Source organism: Scyliorhinus torazame, chromosome 22 (genome assembly GCF_047496885.1).
Source record: "Scyliorhinus torazame isolate Kashiwa2021f chromosome 22, sScyTor2.1, whole genome shotgun sequence".
NCBI classification, from domain to species: Eukaryota; Metazoa; Chordata; class Chondrichthyes; order Carcharhiniformes; family Scyliorhinidae; genus Scyliorhinus; species Scyliorhinus torazame.
This window is the reverse complement of record NC_092728.1, coordinates 35,420,307-35,440,101: the sequence shown is the minus strand read 5'-3', so window position 1 is coordinate 35,440,101 and position 19,795 is coordinate 35,420,307. Positions and strand designations below refer to the sequence as shown.

Here is a 19,795-nt window from a genome sequence, read left to right as displayed (position 1 = left end):
ACTAGTCTACCATGAGGGACCTTGTCAAACGCCTTACTGAAGTCCATATAGACAACATCCACTGCCCTATCTGCATCAATCATCTTTGTGACCTCTTCAAAAAAATCAAGTTAGTGAGACACGACCTCCCCTTCACAAAACCATGCTGCCTCTCACTAATACGTCCATTTGCTTCCAAATGGGAGTAGATCCTGTCTCGAAGAATTCTCTCCAGTAATTTCCCTACCACTGAAGTAAGGCTCACCGGCCTGTAGTTCCCTGGATTATCCTTGCTACCCTTCTTAAACAGAGGAACAACATTGGCTATTCTCCAGTCCTCCGGGACATCCCCTGAAGACAGTGAGGATCCAAAGATTTCTGTCAAGGCCTCAGCAATTTCCTCTCCAGCCTCATTCAGTATTCTGGGGTAGATCCCATCAGGCCCTGGGGACCTATCTACCTTAATATTTTTTAAGACACCCAACACCTCGTCTTTTTGGATCTCAATGTGACCCAGGCTATCTCCACACCCTTCTCCAGACTCAACATCTACGAATTTCTTCTCTTTGGTGAATACTGATGCAAAGTATTCCTTTAGTACCTCGCCCATTTCCTCTGGCTGCACACATAGATTCCCTTGCCTATCCTTCAGTGGGCCAACCCTTTCCCTGGCAACCCTCTTGCTTTTTATGTACGTGTAAAAGGCCTTGGGATTTTCCTTAACCCTATTTGCCAATGACTTTTCGTGACCCCTTCTAGCCTTCCTGACTCCTTGCTTGAGTTCCTTCCTACTTTCCTTATATTCCACGCAGGCTTCGTCTGTTCCCAGCCTTTTAGCCCTGACAAATGCCTCCTTTTACTTTTTGACGAGGCCTACAATATCTCTCGTTATCCAAGATTCCCGAAAATTACCGTATTTATCCTTCTTCCTGACAGGAACATGCCGGTCCTGAATTCCTTTCAACTGACACTTGAAAGCCTCCCACATGTCAGATGTTGATTTGCCCTCAAACATCCGCCCCCAATCTATGTTATTCAGTTCCCGCCTAATATTGTTATAATTAGCCTTCCCCCAATTTAGCACATTCATCCTAGGACCACTCTTATCCTTGTCCACCAGTACTTTAAAACTTACTGAATTGTGGTCACTGTCACCGAAATGCTCCCCTACTGAAACATCTACCACCTGGCCGGGCTCATTCCCCAATACCAGGTCCAGTACCGCCCCTTCCCTAGTTGGACTGTCTACATATTGTTTTAAGAAGCCCTCCTGGATGCTCCTTACAAACTCCGCCCCGTCTAAGCCCCTGGCACTAAGTGAGTCCCAGTCAATATTGGGGAAGTTGAAGTCTCCCATCACCACAACCCTGTTGTTTTTACTCTTTTCCAAATCTGTCTACCTATCTGCTCCTCTATCTCCCGCTGGCTGTTGGGAGGCCTGTAGTAAACCCCCAACATTGTGACTGCACCCTTCTTAGTCCTGATCTCTACCCATATAACCTCACTGCCCTCTGAGGTGTCCTCCCGCAGTACAGCTGTGATATTCTCCCGAACCAGTAGCGCAACTCCGCCTCCCCTTTTACATCCCCCTCTATCCCGCCTGAAACATCTAAATCCTGGAACGTTTAGCTGCCAATCCTGCCCTTCCTTGAACCAGGTCTCTGTAATGGCAACAACATCATAGTTCCAAGTACTAATCCAAGCTCTAAGTTCATCTGCCTTACCCGTAATACTTCTTGCATTAAAACATATGCACTTCAGGCCACGAGACCCGCTGTGTTCAGCAACTTTTCCCTGACTGCTCTGCCTCAGAGCCCCACTGTCCCTATTCCCTAGTTCTCCCTCAATGCTCTCACCTTCTGACCTATTGCTCCCGTGTCCAGAGAGAGAGAGAGACTGTCGGAGAGAGAGTGAAACTGTCGGAGAGAGAGAGAGAGACTGTGTCAGAGAGAGAGAGACTGTGTCGGAGAGAGAGAGAGACTGTGTCGGAGAGAGAGAGAGACTGTGTCGGAGAGAGAGAGAGACTGTGTCGGAGAGAGAGAGAGACTGTCGGAGAGAGACTGTGTCGGAGAGAGAGAGAGACTGTGTCGGGGAGAGAGAGAGGGACTGTGTCGGAGGAGGAGGGACTGTGTTGGAGGGGGAGGGACTGTGTCGGAGGGGGAGGGACGGTGTCGGAGGGGGAGGGACGGTGTCGGAGGGGGAGGGACGGTGTCGGAGGGGGAGGGACGGTGTCGGAGGGGGAGGGACGGTGTCGGAGGGGGAGGGACGGTGTCGGAGGGGGAGGGACGGTGTCGGAGGGGGAGGGACGGTGTCGGAGGGGGAGGGACGGTGTCGGAGGGGGAGGGACGGTGTCGGAGGGGGAGGGACGGTGTCGGAGGGGGAGGGACGGTGTCGGAGGGGGAGGGACGGTGTCGGAGTGGGAGGGACGGTGTCGGAGGGGGAGGGACGGTGTCGGAGGGGGAGGGACGGTGTCGGAGGGGGAGGGACGGTGTCGGGCAGAGAGAGACGGAGTCGGGCAGAGAGAGACGGAGTCGGGCAGAGAGAGACGGAGTCGGGCAGAGAGAGACGGAGTCGGGCAGAGAGAGACGGGGTCGGGCAGAGAGAGACGGGGTCGGGCAGAGAGAGACGGGGTCGGGCAGAGAGAGACGGGGTCGGGCAGAGAGAGACGGGGTCGGGCAGAGAGAGACGGGGTCGGGCAGAGAGAGACGGAGTCGGGCAGAGAGAGACGGGGTCGGGCAGAGAGAGACGGGGTCGGGCAGAGAGAGACGGGGTCGGGCAGAGAGAGACGGGGTCGGGCAGAGAGAGACGGAGTCGGGCAGAGAGAGACGGGGTCGGGCAGAGAGAGACGGGGTCGGGCAGAGAGAGACGGGGTCGGGCAGAGAGAGACGGGGTCGGGCAGAGAGAGACGGGGTCGGGCAGAGAGAGACGGGGTCGGGCAGAGAGAGAGAGACTGAGTCGGGCAGAGAGAGAGAGACGGAGTCGGGCAGAGAGAGAGAGACGGAGTCGGGCAGAGAGAGAGAGACGGAGTCGGGCAGAGAGAGAGAGACGGAGTCGGGCAGAGAGAGAGAGACGGAGTCGGGCAGAGAGAGAGAGACGGAGTCGGGCAGAGAGAGAGAGACGGAGTCGGGCAGAGAGAGAGAGACGGAGTCGGGCAGAGAGAGAGAGACGGAGTCGGGCAGAGAGAGAGAGACGGAGTCGGGCAGAGAGGGAGAGACGGAGTCGGGCAGAGAGGGAGAGACGGAGTCGGGCAGAGAGGGAGAGACGGAGTCGGGCAGAGAGGGAGAGACGGAGTCGGGCAGAGAGGGAGAGACGGAGTCGGGCAGAGAGAGAGAGACGGAGTCGGGCAGAGAGAGAGAGACGGAGTCGGGCAGAGAGAGAGAGAGACGGAGTCGGGCAGAGAGAGAGAGAGACGGAGTCGGGCAGACAGAGAGACTGTGTCGGGCAGACAGAGAGACTGTGTCGGGCAGACAGAGAGACTGTGTCGGGCAGACAGAGAGACTGTGTCGGGCAGACAGAGAGACTGTGTCGGGCAGACAGAGAGACTGTGTCGGGCAGACAGAGAGACTGTGTCGGGCAGACAGAGAGACTGTGTCGGGCAGACAGAGAGACTGTGTCGGTCAGACAGAGAGACTGTGTCAGTCAGACAGAGAGACTGTGTCAGTCAGACAGAGAGACTGTGTCAGGCAGACAGAGAGACTGTGTCAGGCAGACAGAGAGACTGTGTCAGGCAGACAGAGAGACTGTGTCAGGCAGACAGAGAGACTGTGTCAGGCAGACAGAGAGACTGTGTCAGGCAGACAGAGAGACTGTGTCAGGGAGACAGAGAGAGAGAGAGACTGTGTCAGGGAGACAGAGAGAGAGAGAGACTGTGCCAGGGAGACAGAGAGAGAGAGAGACTGTGTCAGGGAGACAGAGAGAGAGAGAGACTGTGCCAGGGAGACAGAGAGAGAGAGAGACTGTGTCAGGGAGACAGGGAGAGAGAGAGACTGTGTCAGAGAGAGAGAGAGACTCGGAGGGAGAGAGAGACTGTCTGTCAGAGAGAGACTGTCTGTCAGAGAGAGACTGTCTGTCAGAGAGAGACTGTCTGTCAGAGAGAGACTGTCTGTCAGAGAGAGACTGTCTGTCAGAGAGAGACTGTCTGTCAGAGAGAGACTGTCTGTCAGAGAGAGACTGTCTGTCAGAGAGAGACTGTCTGTCAGAGAGAGACTGTCTGTCAGAGAGAGACTGTCTGTCAGAGAGAGACTGTCTGTCAGAGAGAGAGAGAGAGAGAGACTGTGTGACAGAGAGAGAGACTCGGAGGGAGAGAGAGACTGTCAGACAGAGGGGGGACTGTGTCAGACAGAGGGGGGACTGTGTCAGACAGAGGGGGGACTGTGTCAGACGGAGGGGGGACGTGTCAGGCGGAGGGGGGACGTGTCAGGCGGAGGGGGGACGTGTCAGGCGGAGGGGGGATGTGTCAGGCGGAGGGGGGACGTGTCAGGCGGAGGGGGGAACGTGTCAGGCGGGGGGGACTGTGTCAGACAGAGGGGGGGGGGACTGTGTCAGACAGAGGGGGGGGGACTGTGTCAGACAGACGGGGGGACTGTGTCAGACGGAGGGGGGGACTGTCAGACGGAGGGGGGGACTGTCAGACGGAGGGGGGGACTGTGTCAGGCGGAGGGGGGGACTGTGTCAGGCGGAGGGGGGACTGTGTCAGGCGGAGGGGGGACTGTGTCAGGCGGAGGGGGGACTGTGTCAGACAGAGGGGGGGGACTGTGTCAGACAGAGGGGGGGGACTGTGTCAGACAGAGGGGGGGACTGTGTCAGACAGAGGGGGGGGGACTGTGTCAGACAGAGGGGGGGGGACTGTGTCAGACAGACGGGGGGACTGTGTCAGGCGGAGGGGGGGACTGTGTCAGGCGGAGGGGGGGACTGTGTCAGGCGGAGGGGTGGACTGTGTCAGGCGGAGGAGTGGACTGTGTCAGGCGGAGGGGTGGACTGTGTCAGGCGGAGGGGTGGACTGTGTCAGGCGGAGGGGTGGACTGTGTCAGGCGGAGGGGTGGACTGTGTCAGGCGGAGGGGTGGACTGTGTCAGGCGGAGGGGTGGACTGTGTCAGGCGGAGGGGTGGACTGTGTCAGGCGGAGGGGTGGACTGTGTCAGGCGGAGGGGTGGACTGTGTCAGGCGGAGGGGTGGACTGTGTCAGGCGGAGGGGTGGACTGTGTCAGGCGGAGGGGTGGACTGTGTCAGGCGGAGGGGTGGACTGTGTCAGGCGGAGGGGTGGACTGTGTCAGGCGGAGGGGGGGACTGTGTCAGGCGGAGGGGGGGACTGTGTCAGGCGGAGGGGGGGACTGTGTCAGGCGGAGGGGGGGACTGTGTCAGGCGGAGGGGGGGACTGTGTCAGGCGGAGGGGGGGACTGTTTCAGGCGGAGGGGGGGACGGTGTCAGGCAGAGAGAGAGAGAGAGCGCGAGACGGTGTCAGGCAGAGAGAGAGAGAGAGCGCGAGACGGTGTCAGGCAGAGAGAGAGAGAGAGCGCGAGACGGTGTCAGGCAGAGAGAGAGAGAGAGCGCGAGACGGTGTCAGGCAGAGAGAGAGAGAGAGCGCGAGACGGTGTCAGGCAGAGAGAGAGAGAGAGCGCGAGACGGTGTCAGGCAGAGAGAGAGAGAGAGCGCGAGACGGTGTCAGGCAGAGAGAGAGAGAGAGCGCGAGACGGTGTCAGGCAGAGAGAGAGAGAGAGCGCGAGACGGTGTCAGGCAGAGAGAGAGAGAGAGCGCGAGACGGTGTCAGGCAGAGAGAGAGAGAGAGCGCGAGACGGTGTCAGGCAGAGAGAGAGAGAGAGCGCGAGACGGTGTCAGGCAGAGAGAGAGAGAGAGCGCGAGACGGTGTCAGGCAGAGAGAGAGAGAGAGCGCGAGACCGTGTCAGGCAGAGAGAGAGAGAGAGCGCGAGACCGTGTCAGGCAGAGAGAGAGAGAGAGCGCGAGACCGTGTCAGGCAGAGAGAGAGAGAGAGAGCGCGAGACGGTGTCAGGCAGAGAGAGAGAGAGAGCGCGAGACGGTGTCAGGCAGAGAGAGAGAGAGAGAGCGCGAGACGGTGTCAGGCAGAGAGAGAGAGAGAGCGCGAGACGGTGTCAGGCAGAGAGAGAGAGAGAGCGCGAGACGGTGTCAGGCAGAGAGAGAGAGAGAGCGCGAGACCGTGTCAGGCAGAGAGAGAGAGAGAGCGCGAGACCGTGTCAGGCAGAGAGAGAGAGAGAGCGCGAGACCGTGTCAGGCAGAGAGAGAGAGAGAGAGCGCGAGACCGTGTCAGGCAGAGAGAGAGAGAGAGAGCGCGAGACCGTGTCAGGCAGAGAGAGAGAGAGAGCGCGAGACCGTGTCAGGCAGAGAGAGAGAGAGAGCGCGAGACCGTGTCAGGCAGAGAGAGAGAGAGAGCGCGAGACCGTGTCAGGCAGAGAGAGAGAGAGAGCGAGACCGTGTCAGGCAGAGACAGAGAGACCGTGTCAGGCAGAAAGATAGAGACCGTGTCAGGCAGAAAGAGAGACCGTGTCAGGCAGAGAGAGAGAGAGAGAGCGAGACTGTGTCAGGCAGAGACAGAGAGACCGTGTCAGGCAGAAAGATAGAGACCGTGTCAGGCAGAAAGAGAGACCGTGTCAGGCAGAGAGAGAGAGAGAGAGACCGTGTCAGGCAGAGACAGAGAGAGAGAGTGTGTGTCAGGCAGAGAGAGAGTGTGTCAGAGAGAGAGAGTGTGTCAGAGAGAGAGAGAGAGAGAGTGTGTCAGAGAGAGAGAGTGTGTCAGAGAGAGAGAGTGTGTCAGAGAGAGAGAGAGTGTGTCAGAGAGAGAGAGAGTGTGTCAGAGAGAGAGAGAGTGTGTCAGAGAGAGAGAGAGTCTGTGTCAGAGAGAGAGAGACTGTGTCAGAGAGAGAGCGATACTGTCAGAGAGAGAGGGAGAGACCGTGTCAGACAGAGAGGGAGGAGGACGGGGACGAGAGAGGGTTGGTTAAGAGAGAAAGGATGAGCGCCTCCCTGTGACTGAGCCCCTCCTTGCTCTCACCGAGGGCGTGGTTCTTACCGATGGCCTTGCTCTCACCGAGGGCATGGCTCTTACCGAGGGCCTGCCCCTAGCCGAGGGCCTGCCCCTTGCCGAGGGCCTGGCTCTTGCTGGGCTGTTACCGAGGGCCGGGCTGTTATGGACGCATGCCTGTTACTTCTTTATGTTGTCTAGTACGTTCACATTTTACTTATGTTTTCTCAGAGGTGGAAAGATTTGTCTAACAGATCACTTCAAACCATTGTGGGCACGCAATGTCCCCAAGTTTGGCCTGGGACACCTGATGGCACTGGGGGTAAGCTCCTGATGGTCAGACAACAAAGAAACAGGAACAGGCCCTTCGGTCCTCCAAGCCTGCGCCAACCATGTTGCCTTGACTTAAAACCTTCGACCCTTATGGGGCCCGTAACCCTCTATTCCCATCCTATTTATGTATTTGTGAAGGCGCTCCTTAAATGTCTCTATTGTACTGCTTCCATCCCCTCCTCCAGCAGTGAGTTCCAGGCACCCACTACCCTCTGTATAAAAAAAACTTCCCTCACACATCTCTAATCTTTGCCCCTCGCACCTTTAACCTCTATCCCCTAGTAATTAACTTCCACCGTGGGAAAAAGCTTCTAACTATCCACTCTCTCCATGCTCCTCAGAATCTTGTGGACCTCTATCAGGGGTCTCAACCTCTGTCGTTGCAGTGAGTTTATCCAACCTCTCCTCATAGCTAATGCCCTCCATAGCTAATACCCTCTCCAAAGTCACCATATCTTTCTGGTAGTGTGGCGACCAGAATTGAACGTTATATTCCAAGTATGGCCAATCTACGGTTCTACACTGCTGCAGCATGACGTGCCAATTTTTATACTCCATGCCCATGCTGATGAAGACAACCCTTCTTGCCTACCTTCTCCACCTGCGTTGCCACTTTGTGACCTGTGGACCTGTACACCCAGATCTCTCTGCCTGTCAATACTCTTCAGGGTTCTGCTACTAACTGTATATTTTACACCTCTATTTGACCTTCCAAAATGCATTACCTGACATTTGTCTTGATTAAACTCCATCTGGCATCGCTCCGCCCAAGTCTCAAACCTATTGATATCCTGCTGTAACTTCTGACAGTCCTCATCGCGATCCGCAATTCCACCACGTTTGTGTCATCCACACACTTACAAATCAAAAGAATTACATTTACTCCAAATCATTTATATATACTACAAACAGCAAAGGTATCAGCACTGATCCCTGCGGAACGCCATTAGTCACAGTCCTCCATTCAGAAAGGCACCCTTCCACTGCTACCCTCTGTCTTCTTTGACAGAGCCTAGCAGGGAAGACAGTGGAACAGCAATGGCAGGAGTTTTGGGGGTTATTCGGGAGGCACAACAGAAATTCATCCCAAGGATGAGGAAAATGCTAAGGGGAGGACAAGGCATCCATGGCTGACGAGGGAAGTCAAGAATAGCATAAAAGTAAAAGAAAAAAACATATAAAGTGACGAGGATTAGTGGGAAGCCAGAGGATTGGGAAGCCTTTAAAAACGAGCAGAGGTCAACTAAAGCAATAAGGAGGGAGAAGATGAAATATGAGTGCAAGTTAGCGTGTAATATAAAGGAAGTTAGGAAAAGTTTATTTCAATATATAAAAGGTTATATAAAATAGACATTGGACCACTGGAAAATGTGGCTGTAGAAGTAATAATAGGAAACAAAGAAATGGCAGAGGAACTGAATAGTTACTTTGCATCAGTCTTCATGGTGGAAGACACCAGTGAGATGCCAGAGTTCCAGGAGAACCAGGGGGCAGAGGTGAGTGTAGTGACCATTACTGAGAAGGTTCTGGGGAAACTGAAAGGTCTGAAGGTGGATAAATCACCTGGACCTGATGGACTTCTCCCCAAGTTTCTGAAAGAGATAGCTGAGGAGATTGTGGAGACATTGGTGGTGATCTTTCAGGAATTACTGGAGGCAGGAAGGCTGCCAGAGGATTGGAAAGTGGCTAATGTAACACTGCTGTTTAGGAAGGGAGGGAGGCTGAAGGTGGTAAATTATAGGCCGGTTAGCCTGACATCGGTCATTGGTAAGATTTTCGAGGCCATTATGAAAGATGAGATCGCAGAGTACTTGGAAGTGCATGATAAAATAGGACTGAGTCAGCACGGCTTCATCAAGGGGAGGTCATGTCTGACAAATCTGTTGCAGTTCTTTGAGGACGTAACAAGGAAGTTAGACAAAGGAAAACCAGTGGACGTGATTTATTTAGATTTCCACAAGACCTTTGACAAGGTGCCGCATAGGAGACTGTTAAATAAGTTAAAAGCCCATGGTGTTAAGGGTAAGATCCTGGCATGGATAGAGGATTGGCTGACTGGCAGAAGGCAAAGAGTGGGGAAAAACGGGTCTTTTTCAGGATGACAGCCGGAGACTAGTGGTGTGCCTCAGGGGTGGTGCTGGGACCACAACTTTTCACAATATACATTAATGATCTGGAAGAAGGAATTGAAGGCACTGTTGCTAAGTTTGCAGGTGATACAAAGATCTGTGAAGGGACAGGTAGTATTGAGGAAGCAGGTGGGCTGCAGAAGGTGTGAGGTTATGCACTTTGGAAGGAGAAATGGAGGCATAGACTATTTTCTAAATGAGGAGATGCTTAGGAAATCAGAAGCACAATGGGACTTGGGAGTCCTTGTTCATGATTCTCTTTAGGTTAATGTGCAGGCTCAGTCGGCAGTTAGGAAGGCAAATGCAATGTTAGCATTCATGTCAAGAGGTCTCGAATACAAGACCAGGAATGTACTTCTGAGGCTGTATAGGGCTCTGGTCAGACCCCATTTGGAGTATTGTGAGCAGTTTTGCGCCCTGTATCTAAGGAAGGATGTGCTGGCCTTGGAAAGGGTCCAGAGGAGGTTCACAAGAATGATCCACAAAAGTCCACAAAAGATCAGCCATGATCTCATTGAATGGTGGAGCAGGCTCGAGGGGCCAGATGGCCTACTCCTGCTCCTAGTTCTTATGTCCTTCTGTTCTTATCTCATAGAAACATATAAAATCCTAATGGGACAGGAGAGGCTAGATGTGGGAAGAATGTTCCCGAGGTTGGGGACATCCAGAACTAGGGGTCACAGCCTAAGAATAACGGGTAAGCCATTCAGGACTGAGAACTTCTTCTCTCGGAGAGTTGTGAACTGGTGGAATCCACGACCACAGAAAGCTTTTGGGGCCAGTTTGTTGAATATATCCAAGAGGGAGCTGGTCGTGGCCCTTGCGGCTAGAGGGATCAAGGGGTATGGAGATAAAGTGGGAGTGGGATACTGAATTTGCATGATCAGCCATGATCATATTGAATGGTGGAGCAGGCTCGAAGGGCAGAATGGCCTACTCCTGCACCTATTTTTTTATGTTTATGTATCCCTGGTATGAAGAGCTTGTTGTATGAGGAACTGCTGAGGACTCTGGGTCTGTACTCATTGAAGTTTAGAAGGATGAGGGGGAATATTATTGAAACTTGCAGGATACTGCGAGGCCTGGATAGAGTGGACATGGAGAGGATGTTCCACTTATCGGAAAAACTAGAAGCAGAGGACACCATCTCAGACTAAAGGGACGATCCTTTAAAACAGATGAGGACGAATTTCTTCAGCCAGAGAGTGGTGAATCTGTGGAATTCTTTGCCGCAGAAGGTTGTGGCGGCCAAATCACTGAGTGTCTTTAAGACAGAGATAGATAGATTCTTAATCAAGATGGGGATCAGGGGTTATGGGGAGAAGGCAGGAGAATGGGGATGCGAAGAATATCAGCCATGATTGAATGGCGGAGCAGACTTGATGGGCCGAGTGCCAAGATTCACCCAAGTCCCGCGAGGTGTCGGAGTCGGAACTCCGCCCAGATGGGGTGTGACCAAACGGCGCTCCCGGAAGTAGGTCTTAAACCTATTTAAAACCCTACTCACCCGGGATACACCGGCCTCCCTCGATTCTCCAGCCTTCCCAGGGAGGCTGCAGTCGGGCGCCGATCAGTGCTGGTCCACAAGAACGTAGATCAGGTGGAACAGCACACGGGCGGTCCCCTGGGCCATCGGAGACCCGAGGGGGGCCATGCCCATGAAAGGAGGGTGGAGGGGATGGTTTGAAGGGTGGAAGTGTGCAGGGCAGGTAAGTAGGGGCCTCTGCAAGGTTGGAGGTGTGACTGGTGGGGGTCCTGAAAGGGAGGGGCCTAAAGCTGGGGGGGGGTCCCCCATAGCGGGTTGTCCTCACTTGGGGGGTGTAGGGTATTCTGCAACAAAGCCCTCAAGCACATCCCCTACCAAGCAGTTTTCTATCCATCTCAATACACTACCCCTAATATTACACTTTAATTTTACACTCTAATCTCTCGTGGGGGACTTTTAAAAAGCCTTCTGAAAGTCCAAATAAATCCTCATCAACCTTACTGGTTACATCCTCGAAGAATTCCAGTAGATTTGTCAAGCAGGATTTCCCCTTCATAAATCCATGCTGACTGTCAGATCCTGCCACTGCTTTCTAAGTGCTTTGCTATAAATGTTTTGATAATAGATTCTAGAATTTTCCCCACTGCTGATGCCAGGCTGACTGGTCTATAATTCCCTGTTTTCTCTCTACCTCTGTTTTTAAATAGTAGAGTTACATTAGCTACCTGCCAGGGTTGTTCTAGTGTCTATAGAATCCTGGAAGATGACCATGCATCCACTATTTCTAGAGCCACATCCTCAAGCACTCTCAAATGTAGATTATCAGGCCTTGGGGAATTTATCAGCCTTCAAGATTTATCAGCCTTCAATTTCTCGACTAATAATGATCTCCTTCAGTTCCTCCCTATCAATAGACCCTGCAATCCCCAACATTCCTGGTATCTGTGTCCTCATTTGTGAAGACAGAACCAAAGGGGCGTCACGCTAGAACAATGGTTAGCATTGCTGCCTCACAGCGCCAGGGTCCCTGGTTCAATTCTGGCCTCGGGTGACTGTATGGAGTTTCTATTTTCTCCCCGCGTTTGCATTGGTTTCCTCCGGGTGCTCCGGTTTCCTCCCACAGTCCAAAGGTGTGCAGGTTAGGTGGATTCATCATAGATCATAGAATTTCATAGAATTTACAGTGCAGAAGGAGGCCATTCGGCCCATCGAGTCTACACCGGCCCCCGGAAAAGTACCCTACCCAAGGTCAACACCTCCACCCTATCCCAGTAACCCCACCCAACACTAAGGCCAATTTTGGACACTAAGGGCAATTTATCATGGCCAATCCACCTAACCTGCACATCTTTGGACTGTGGGAGGAAACCGGAGAACCCGGAGGAAACCCACGCACACACGGGGAGGATGTGCAGACTCCGCACAGACAGTGACCCAAGCCAGAATCGAACCTGGGACCCCGGAGCTGTGAAGCAATTGTGCTATCCACAATGCTACCGTGCTGCCCACTGGATTGGCCATGCTAAAGTACCCCTTTGTGTAGGTTAGGTTAAAGGGTTATAGGAATAGGGTGGTACAGGCCCAGTGGACTGAATGAGCTCCTTCTGCATGTAGGGATTCTATGGTTCTATTCTATGGGCTAGTTGTTCAGTCATTCCCTTGTCCCCTATTAAACATTCCCCTGTTTCTGACTGTAAGGGACCTACATTTGTCTTCACCAATATTTTAGTGTTTGTTGGGGACAGTGTAGAGGCAGCTTTATTCTGTATCTAATCCTGTGCTGTACCTGTCCTTGGAGTATTTGATGGGGACAGTGTAAAGGGAACTTTACTCTGTATCCAATTCTGTGCTGTACCTGTCCTGGGAGTGTTTGATGGGGACAGTATAGATGGAGTTTTGTTCTCTAACCCCATGCTGTACCTTTTCTGACAGTGTTTGATGGGGACTGTGTGGAGGGAGCTTTACTCTGTATCTAACCCCGTGCTGTACGTGTTCGGAGAGTGTTTGATGGGGACAGTGTAGAGGAAGCTTTACTCTGTACCTACCCCGTGCTATGCCTGACCTGGGAGTGTTTGATAGGGACAGTGTAGAGGGAGCTTTACACTGTATCTAACCCCGTGCTGTGAGTGTCTGATGGGGACAGTGTAGAGGGAGCTTTACTCTGTATCTAACCCTGTGCTGGGACTGTTTAATGGGGACAGTGTAAAGGGAGCTTTACTCTCTATCTAACCCTGCCCTGGGAGTGTTTAATGGGGACAGTGTAGAGGGAGCTTTATTCTCTATCTAACCCTGTGCTGTCTGGCAGTATGAATGCTCTGCCTGCTGATAGCTGGATGCCAAACAGCACCTCCCGTTGTGGCAAACTATCTCAAACAAAACGGTTGTGTGAGCTACAATGATAATGAAAGGCCATCCATTTGTTCTTTTTTTTAAATGTTTTAATTAAGGGGTTTTTCATATTATGCAGGGCAAAGATGAGCGTGAACATATACAGAAATAATATGTACATCGGTTATCTATCGTTATTTCCCTTTTATGTTTCTGGAATCCACCTCCACATTCACTTGAGGAAGGAGCAGTGCTCCGAAAGCTGGTAATTCGAAACAAACCTTTTGGACTTTAACCTGGTGATGTAAGACTTCTTTCTGTGCTCGCCCCAGTCCAACACTGGCATCTCCACATCATGGTTATTTACCTTGGTTACAATGCTTAGTTTTAGTTGGATCCCCTGCTTTCCTCTGCCCCCTTTCCTCCTGATCCCTCACTCCTCCTAGGCACCTGGTCGGGTCTTTTTACCTGTTCCTGTTGGGGTGGCTTGTATCTTGTTATGTGTTGGGCATGGTTGGCTCCATGCCTATTTATCCCCCTCCCCCCCCGCTCTTCTCACCCGCCCTGCTTTATTTCCGTTTGTGTCCATTGTTTTACTATGGCTTCCCCTTCCCTCCCTCTGGCTTATGAGCGATTGGTTAAAAACCGATCTTGGTACATAGAACATAGAACGATACAGCGCAGTACAGGCCATTAGCTTTACCATTAGCCAAATATTCCGCATTCCTGTTATTCCTTCCAAAGTGAATCACCTCACACTTCTCTACATTAAACTCCATTTGCCACCTCTCAGCCCAGCTCTGCAGCTTATCTATGTCCCTCTGTAACCTTCTACATCCTTGCGCACTGTCGACAACACCACCGACTTTAGTGTCGTCTGCAAATTTACTCACTGGGTACAACTGGGTGAACTGTGGAGGCCCTTTTTTGATCCCCGGATGGGGAATTTAATTTTCTCCATCTGGAGAAATTTCGATAGGTCGGACAGCCAGTCGGCAGCTTTAGGTGGTGCTGCTGACTGCCTGCCGAGCAGGATTCTCAGCGGGCCATTAGGGGAGTCAAGGGCATCCGCCCTCCTCCCCATGAAGAGATCTGGCTGTTCTGATACCCCAAAGACTGCCACTCTTGGGCATGGCTCCACCCTCATCCCCACCACTTTGGGCAATGCCTCGAAGAAGGCTGTCCAGTACCCGACTAGTCTGGGGCAAGACCAGAACATGTTGGCCGGGCCTCCTTGGCACCGTTCACATTTGTCCACGACCACCGGGAAAACCTCATTCGGGTTCTGGTTAAGTGAGCTCTGTGTACCACTTTCAGCTGCATTAAGCTTAGCCTTGCGCAAGTGGAGGTGGAGTAGACCATGTGCAGTGCTTTGCTCCAGAGTTCCCAACCTATTGCAAACCCAAGGTCTTCCTCCCACTTTTCCCTTGTCTTGTTGTGTAGTGTGTGCCCTTCCCAGTCGTTGCCCATACAGGTCGCTGCAGTTCCATCTCCCTCAGATGTCCGCATCTAGTAGGTCCTCTAACAGCGATGGTTGCGGTGGTCATGGGTATGTCCTTGATTCCCTATGTAAGATGTTTTTGACCTGCATGTACCTTAGCTCGTTCCCCCTTCTCTGTCAGTTCCTCTAATGTTGTCACTCCCTAACTGTTGCCCCCCCCCCCTCCATCCTGTCTCCACCTTTTGATGGTGGTGTCCATTTTGGTTTGCTCGAACCTGTGTTGTTGCAGATGGGGGCCTTAATGGAAATTGTGGTGAAACCGAAGTGCTGTCGTAGTTGGTTCCACGACCGTAATGTGCTCGTTGAGTGTTTGGTCAGTGGGGATGGGAGCGCTGCCGTAGCCAAGGCCAGGAGGGAGGTCCCGGACAGGACCTCCAGAATGGAGGTCTCCTCCATTCTCACCCATTCAGCTTCCGGTTCTTTATCCACCCCTTTACCCTTTCCGCTATTGCTGCCCAGTGGTAATATTGTAGTTTGGGAGGGCCCCCCATGCTTCTCGTTCTCTACAGGACTTTTTGGGGGATCCTAGGATTTCCCCCCCAAACACACGCATGCCATGATCAATTTTCCCACTGAGTTGAAAAAGGCCTTGGGGATGTAAAGACAGTCTGGATCTGAGCAGGAAGAGGAACCTGAGCAGTGCGTTCATCTTGGTCATCTGCACTCTCCCTGGAGAGTTTCCCACTTCTGCGGGTCCTTCTTAACTTGTTCCACCAGGCTGGTCAGGTTCCACTTGTGGACCCGTGTCCAGTCAAGGCCAATTTGGATCCCCAGGTAGCGGAATTTGTGTCAGGCCCGTTTGAATGGCAGCCCCTCCAGCTCTGCCCCTCCCCCTTGCGGGTTCACCAGGAAGATCTCAGGTTGAGTTTGTAGCCCGAGAAGGTTCCAAACACTTTCAAGAGGGCCATGATTCCCTCCATGCTGCTTTGCAGGTCCAAGATGTAGAGGAGCTGGCCATCCACCAGGTCATCTATGGCCTGTGATATTTTCTTGCCGAAAGCCTTATCGGCCAGGAGGGCGGTGTTCCATGTGGGGCATTTGGGCACACCCGTCTCCAACGTCAAATCCACATAATATGGAGCGTGGTCGGAGATTACAATCGCGGAATATTCCGCTCTTACTATCTATCTCTGGAAGCACTGATTTCCCCACTGCAAAGAAGTCGATCCGTGTGTATATGTTGTGTACCTTGGAGAAGAAGGAGAATTCCTTCTCCCCTGGGTGGGTGAACTGCCATGGGTCCACTAGCTCCATCTGCTCAATGAATATGCTGAGTTCTTTCGCCATGTTAGAGGTCTTCTCCATTTCGGGGTTCGACCTGTCTGTCCCTAGGTCCTGTACACAATTAAAGTCATTGCTCCCCTTCCTGTTGCTCCCCCCCCTCCCAGGTGTTCTCTTCCCCCGTTTCGTCCCCTAGCTGTCCTCCGTTAGTGATGCGTACCCTTGCGGGAAATGCACCGCAGCCCCCCTCTTGCTCGTGCTTCCTGGTGTTAGCTTTCCCGCTAGTGTGGTGGTGCCCCTCCCGGGTTGGATATTTATGTACCCTTCGCCCGCTATCTTCCCCTCCTGCCATTCTCCTCATCCTTTCCTGCGTTCTGCTGCCCTCGCCCCTTCCCTCCTACGCTGTCACTCCCGTCCTCAGAAGCAAGGCCACACAGTCCTGCGCAAAGTGTCTTTCGAGGTGGTTATATAAATAAAGTTTCCTCAGCGCTGTCCCTGCTGCTGTTTTTCCAGCCCATTCTCCAGGACAAATTTGCCCACATCCGCACGGGCCATGAAGAAGTGTCCCCTGCCCTAGAATGTGACCCAGAGTTTGGCCGGGTACAGCATCTCAAATTTTACCTGGTTATGTACAGGGCTGCCTTTGCCCTGTTGAACTCTGTCCAGCGCTAGGCCAGATAAGGCCCAATGTCCTGGAGATTCTCATCCCCTGACCTTCCCAGTTGCAGTTTGTTGTCTGTCTTGCCCAGCACAGGATTCTTTCACTGCCTTGGTTCTGGTGCATTTTGGCGATTATCGCCCTCGGCTGCTCTCGAGCCTTGGGTCTTGGGCAGAGTGATCGATGGGCTCTGTCTATTTCTGGCGGTTTGGGGAAGCTATCCCTTCCCACCAGATTGCCCGTGGGGTCCCTGCCTTTGATCGCTTCCGGTAGGCCCACTATCCATAAGTTCCACCGCTGTGACCAGTTCTTCTGATCCTCTATCTTCCCTTCAGACTCCCCTGCATCGCGACCAACCTCGCTATTTCCTTCCCCAGGGCGGCAATCCAGTCACTCTGGTCTGTTGAGGCTTTTTCTAATTCTTTTATGATGTTCCCCTGGGCCTCCAATCGCCTCTCTGCCTTGTCCAGGGCCACCTGCATGGTCGCAGCGATCGCCACCCTGACCGCAGCCTGGCTATCAGTCTTCGTCTCTTAGATCCTTGGAGAGGAACATCCTCCATCCACCCTCTGGTGAGGAAGGGCTCCATGTGCGGTGAGCCGGTCCTTCTCGTTCTGGCGTGGCCGGTGCTTTGTGCGTTAGCTGGCTCTGCAACTTGCTTCTCCTGGCTGTCCCTTTCTCGTCTGTTTACAGCCTCTGGAGTTGCTGTTGTTCACATTGGTGTTAGTGAGGGGATACTTTTTTTTCCTGTTTCAGCAGGCCATTTTGAGGAAAAGAGCCTATTTTCAGAGGAGGGGAGCCACTACTCAGCACATCCCCATCACTGGAATTCCGCCATCCATTTATTCTGAAATTGGACCCAGTTCCCCTTCTCGGTAAATCATGTGCCTGCTTGTGGGCTGGCTGTCCAGGTGCTGAAAGTTTGAAGCTGCATGCCATTGCAGTCAGGCCAGGTTTGTTCAGGCTGTGGGGAGAGTGGGATAGGTTCTGGCTGTTAGGGGTGTACTTACAATTGTTTGTTTGTTTCCCTCACAGTTAGGACCATGGCTCGCTGTGGAGATCCCAGAGCTGATCAGTAAAGGCCACATCCAACACAAGCAAGGACAGGACAAGAGCTAGAAGCAGAGTGGGAGCAACGAGCAGTGAAGACCCCATGGCTGCTGGGGCAACTGTGCCGGTGAAGGGACTGTGCAGGGTGTGCAGTCCGCCAGTAAATCATCACACGCCTGTTCCCGCTGGACCTCTGCTCACTTCCTTTAGTTCGGTTCAAACCATTCCCAAATTCCATAACAAAGTCTTTACTCCTATCTCCTAACCTCCTGCTGCCATCACCTTCCACTGTATCCTCTGTGCCCCTCCCCAGGGCAGGCTTCATTGGGGTTTCCTCTTCCAGGCACATCAGCAAAAAGCAACGTTTTGTGTTCTGCTGCTCGTGATTGGGATGTGCATCCTCCCCTATCCCTTTGTCTGCAGCTTCCCGAGTCATTGTGTGAAGCCGAGATTCCAGGGGGTGAGGAGGGGGAATGACCACTGGGGAAGGCAAATTCTCTCCATTGTCACCGGGATTTGCACAGAGGACTTGGGAAACTTCTCTCACGGCAGGGAAAGCGGGGGAGAGGGAACCAGAGCTTGTTGACTCCCTTCATCCTCCAGAACAAGATTGACTAGTGGCAGACATTGTCGGTGTTTAATGCCAAGATCGAGACGGGCACAAAGCAGGGATAGTGGGCAAAGAGCAGAAGATATTTAAACAATTCCATCATGTCACAAATTATAATAAAAGTGCAGAATATTTTCGTTGGAGTTTGAAAATGACATTTTGAAGTGAGAGGCCGGAGGCTGAGTGTTAATTCAAGCAAGCTGATCAAGTGAAAACCAACACAAACAGCTTTTCCTCACTGTCAGGTTTTATTGAAATTGTTCAGTCACAACACCCAGTGTCATATCTCTTCCCAGTTTTATAATCTCTGAGATAATCCAAATAATTATGAAATCAAACTATTAGCAGAAATAGCAAGGTGATGGCCTTAGGTGGGGCACACATTGTCCCCTTCAAACAATTCCAAGACAGGCACAGCATGAGGTTAGATACAGGGGAAAGCTCCCATTGCACAGTCCCCATCAAAACCTCCCAGTTCAGATACAACATGGGTTAGATACAGAGTGAAGCTCCCTCTTTACTGTCTCCATCAAACACTCCCAGGACTGGTACAGCACGGAGTGCAAAGGTTCTTTTACACATCACAGACTGGTTTCGGATGCCACTGGTAACTGTAGAGTTGAAACCACAACCAGGAAGTGTCACGCTGGGACAGCTTTGCAAGAGAGAGAGAAAGACTCGCTGTTTATTCCTGATCAGTGAGCTTGCCCTTATGCCACACGAATACCCTGGCTGCTACCCACGACTGTGTGTAGGCAGTGAAATACAACCCAGAAATGCCACATTGGGACAGCTTCACAAGAGGGAGAGGGACCACTGTTTATTCCTGACCAGTAGACCCCCTTGAGTGAATGTTTTTGAAGTGCTCGGACCCTTTCCAGGTTCTGTACCCCGGAATTATGTTCTGGCGTTTTGGTGACTCACCATTACGGATGATGAGAGAGAGAGACTAGTCAAAGTTAATTTTAAAATAATTTATTCAAGAATAAATTCAACTAAACTCAGTGAATAAAACAGACACCACAATACTTTGCTGTGGAAAGAAACTATAACGGCACAACGTGAAGTCACAATTATACAATTTACAAAGATCCTGGACCACTCCTCAATCTCTGCCTAATTATGGATTTCTGAAGGCTGAGAGAATATACTCACCACTCAGATCGTTTTAAAAACAAAGATCTTTTTTGCTGCTGAGAAAAATGGTTCATCTGTCTTGCTTGCTGCTGTCTCTTAGTCTTGCTGCTGGATCTTCCTTATTTCTTCCTCTGCCCACAAAGTAGTTGTCTGGCCGGACACCTGAATTCACTGCTTTCCGACATTATACACCTTTCCTGCACCGAACTGAACTCCTCACAGAACTCCTTTCTGAGTTAAACTGCTGAATTAACTGCTCTCTGAATTCACTGCCCTGGAATTAACTTGAAATTGACTCACATCCACTCCGGCGCTTCTCCTTCACAGAACGTTCCAGTGGACTGCCTCTGAATTAACTGCTGGAAATCAA

General features: G+C 52.2%; 1 protein-coding gene across 1 annotated transcript in view; it reads left to right on the top strand.

Annotated features, from left to right (window-relative positions):
- ufc1 (ubiquitin-fold modifier conjugating enzyme 1) overlaps positions 1–18,422 on the top strand; it is a 135,869-nt gene extending 117,447 nt beyond the window's left edge. The window contains exons 5-6 of the mRNA XM_072488044.1: positions 7,204–7,294; positions 17,664–18,422. Of these exons, the coding sequence (XP_072344145.1) occupies positions 7,204–7,294; positions 17,664–17,747 (175 nt within the window). The 3' untranslated portion in view covers positions 17,748–18,422. The remainder of the gene's footprint in view (positions 1–7,203; positions 7,295–17,663) is intronic.
- The last annotated feature ends 1,373 nt before the right edge of the window (positions 18,423–19,795 follow it).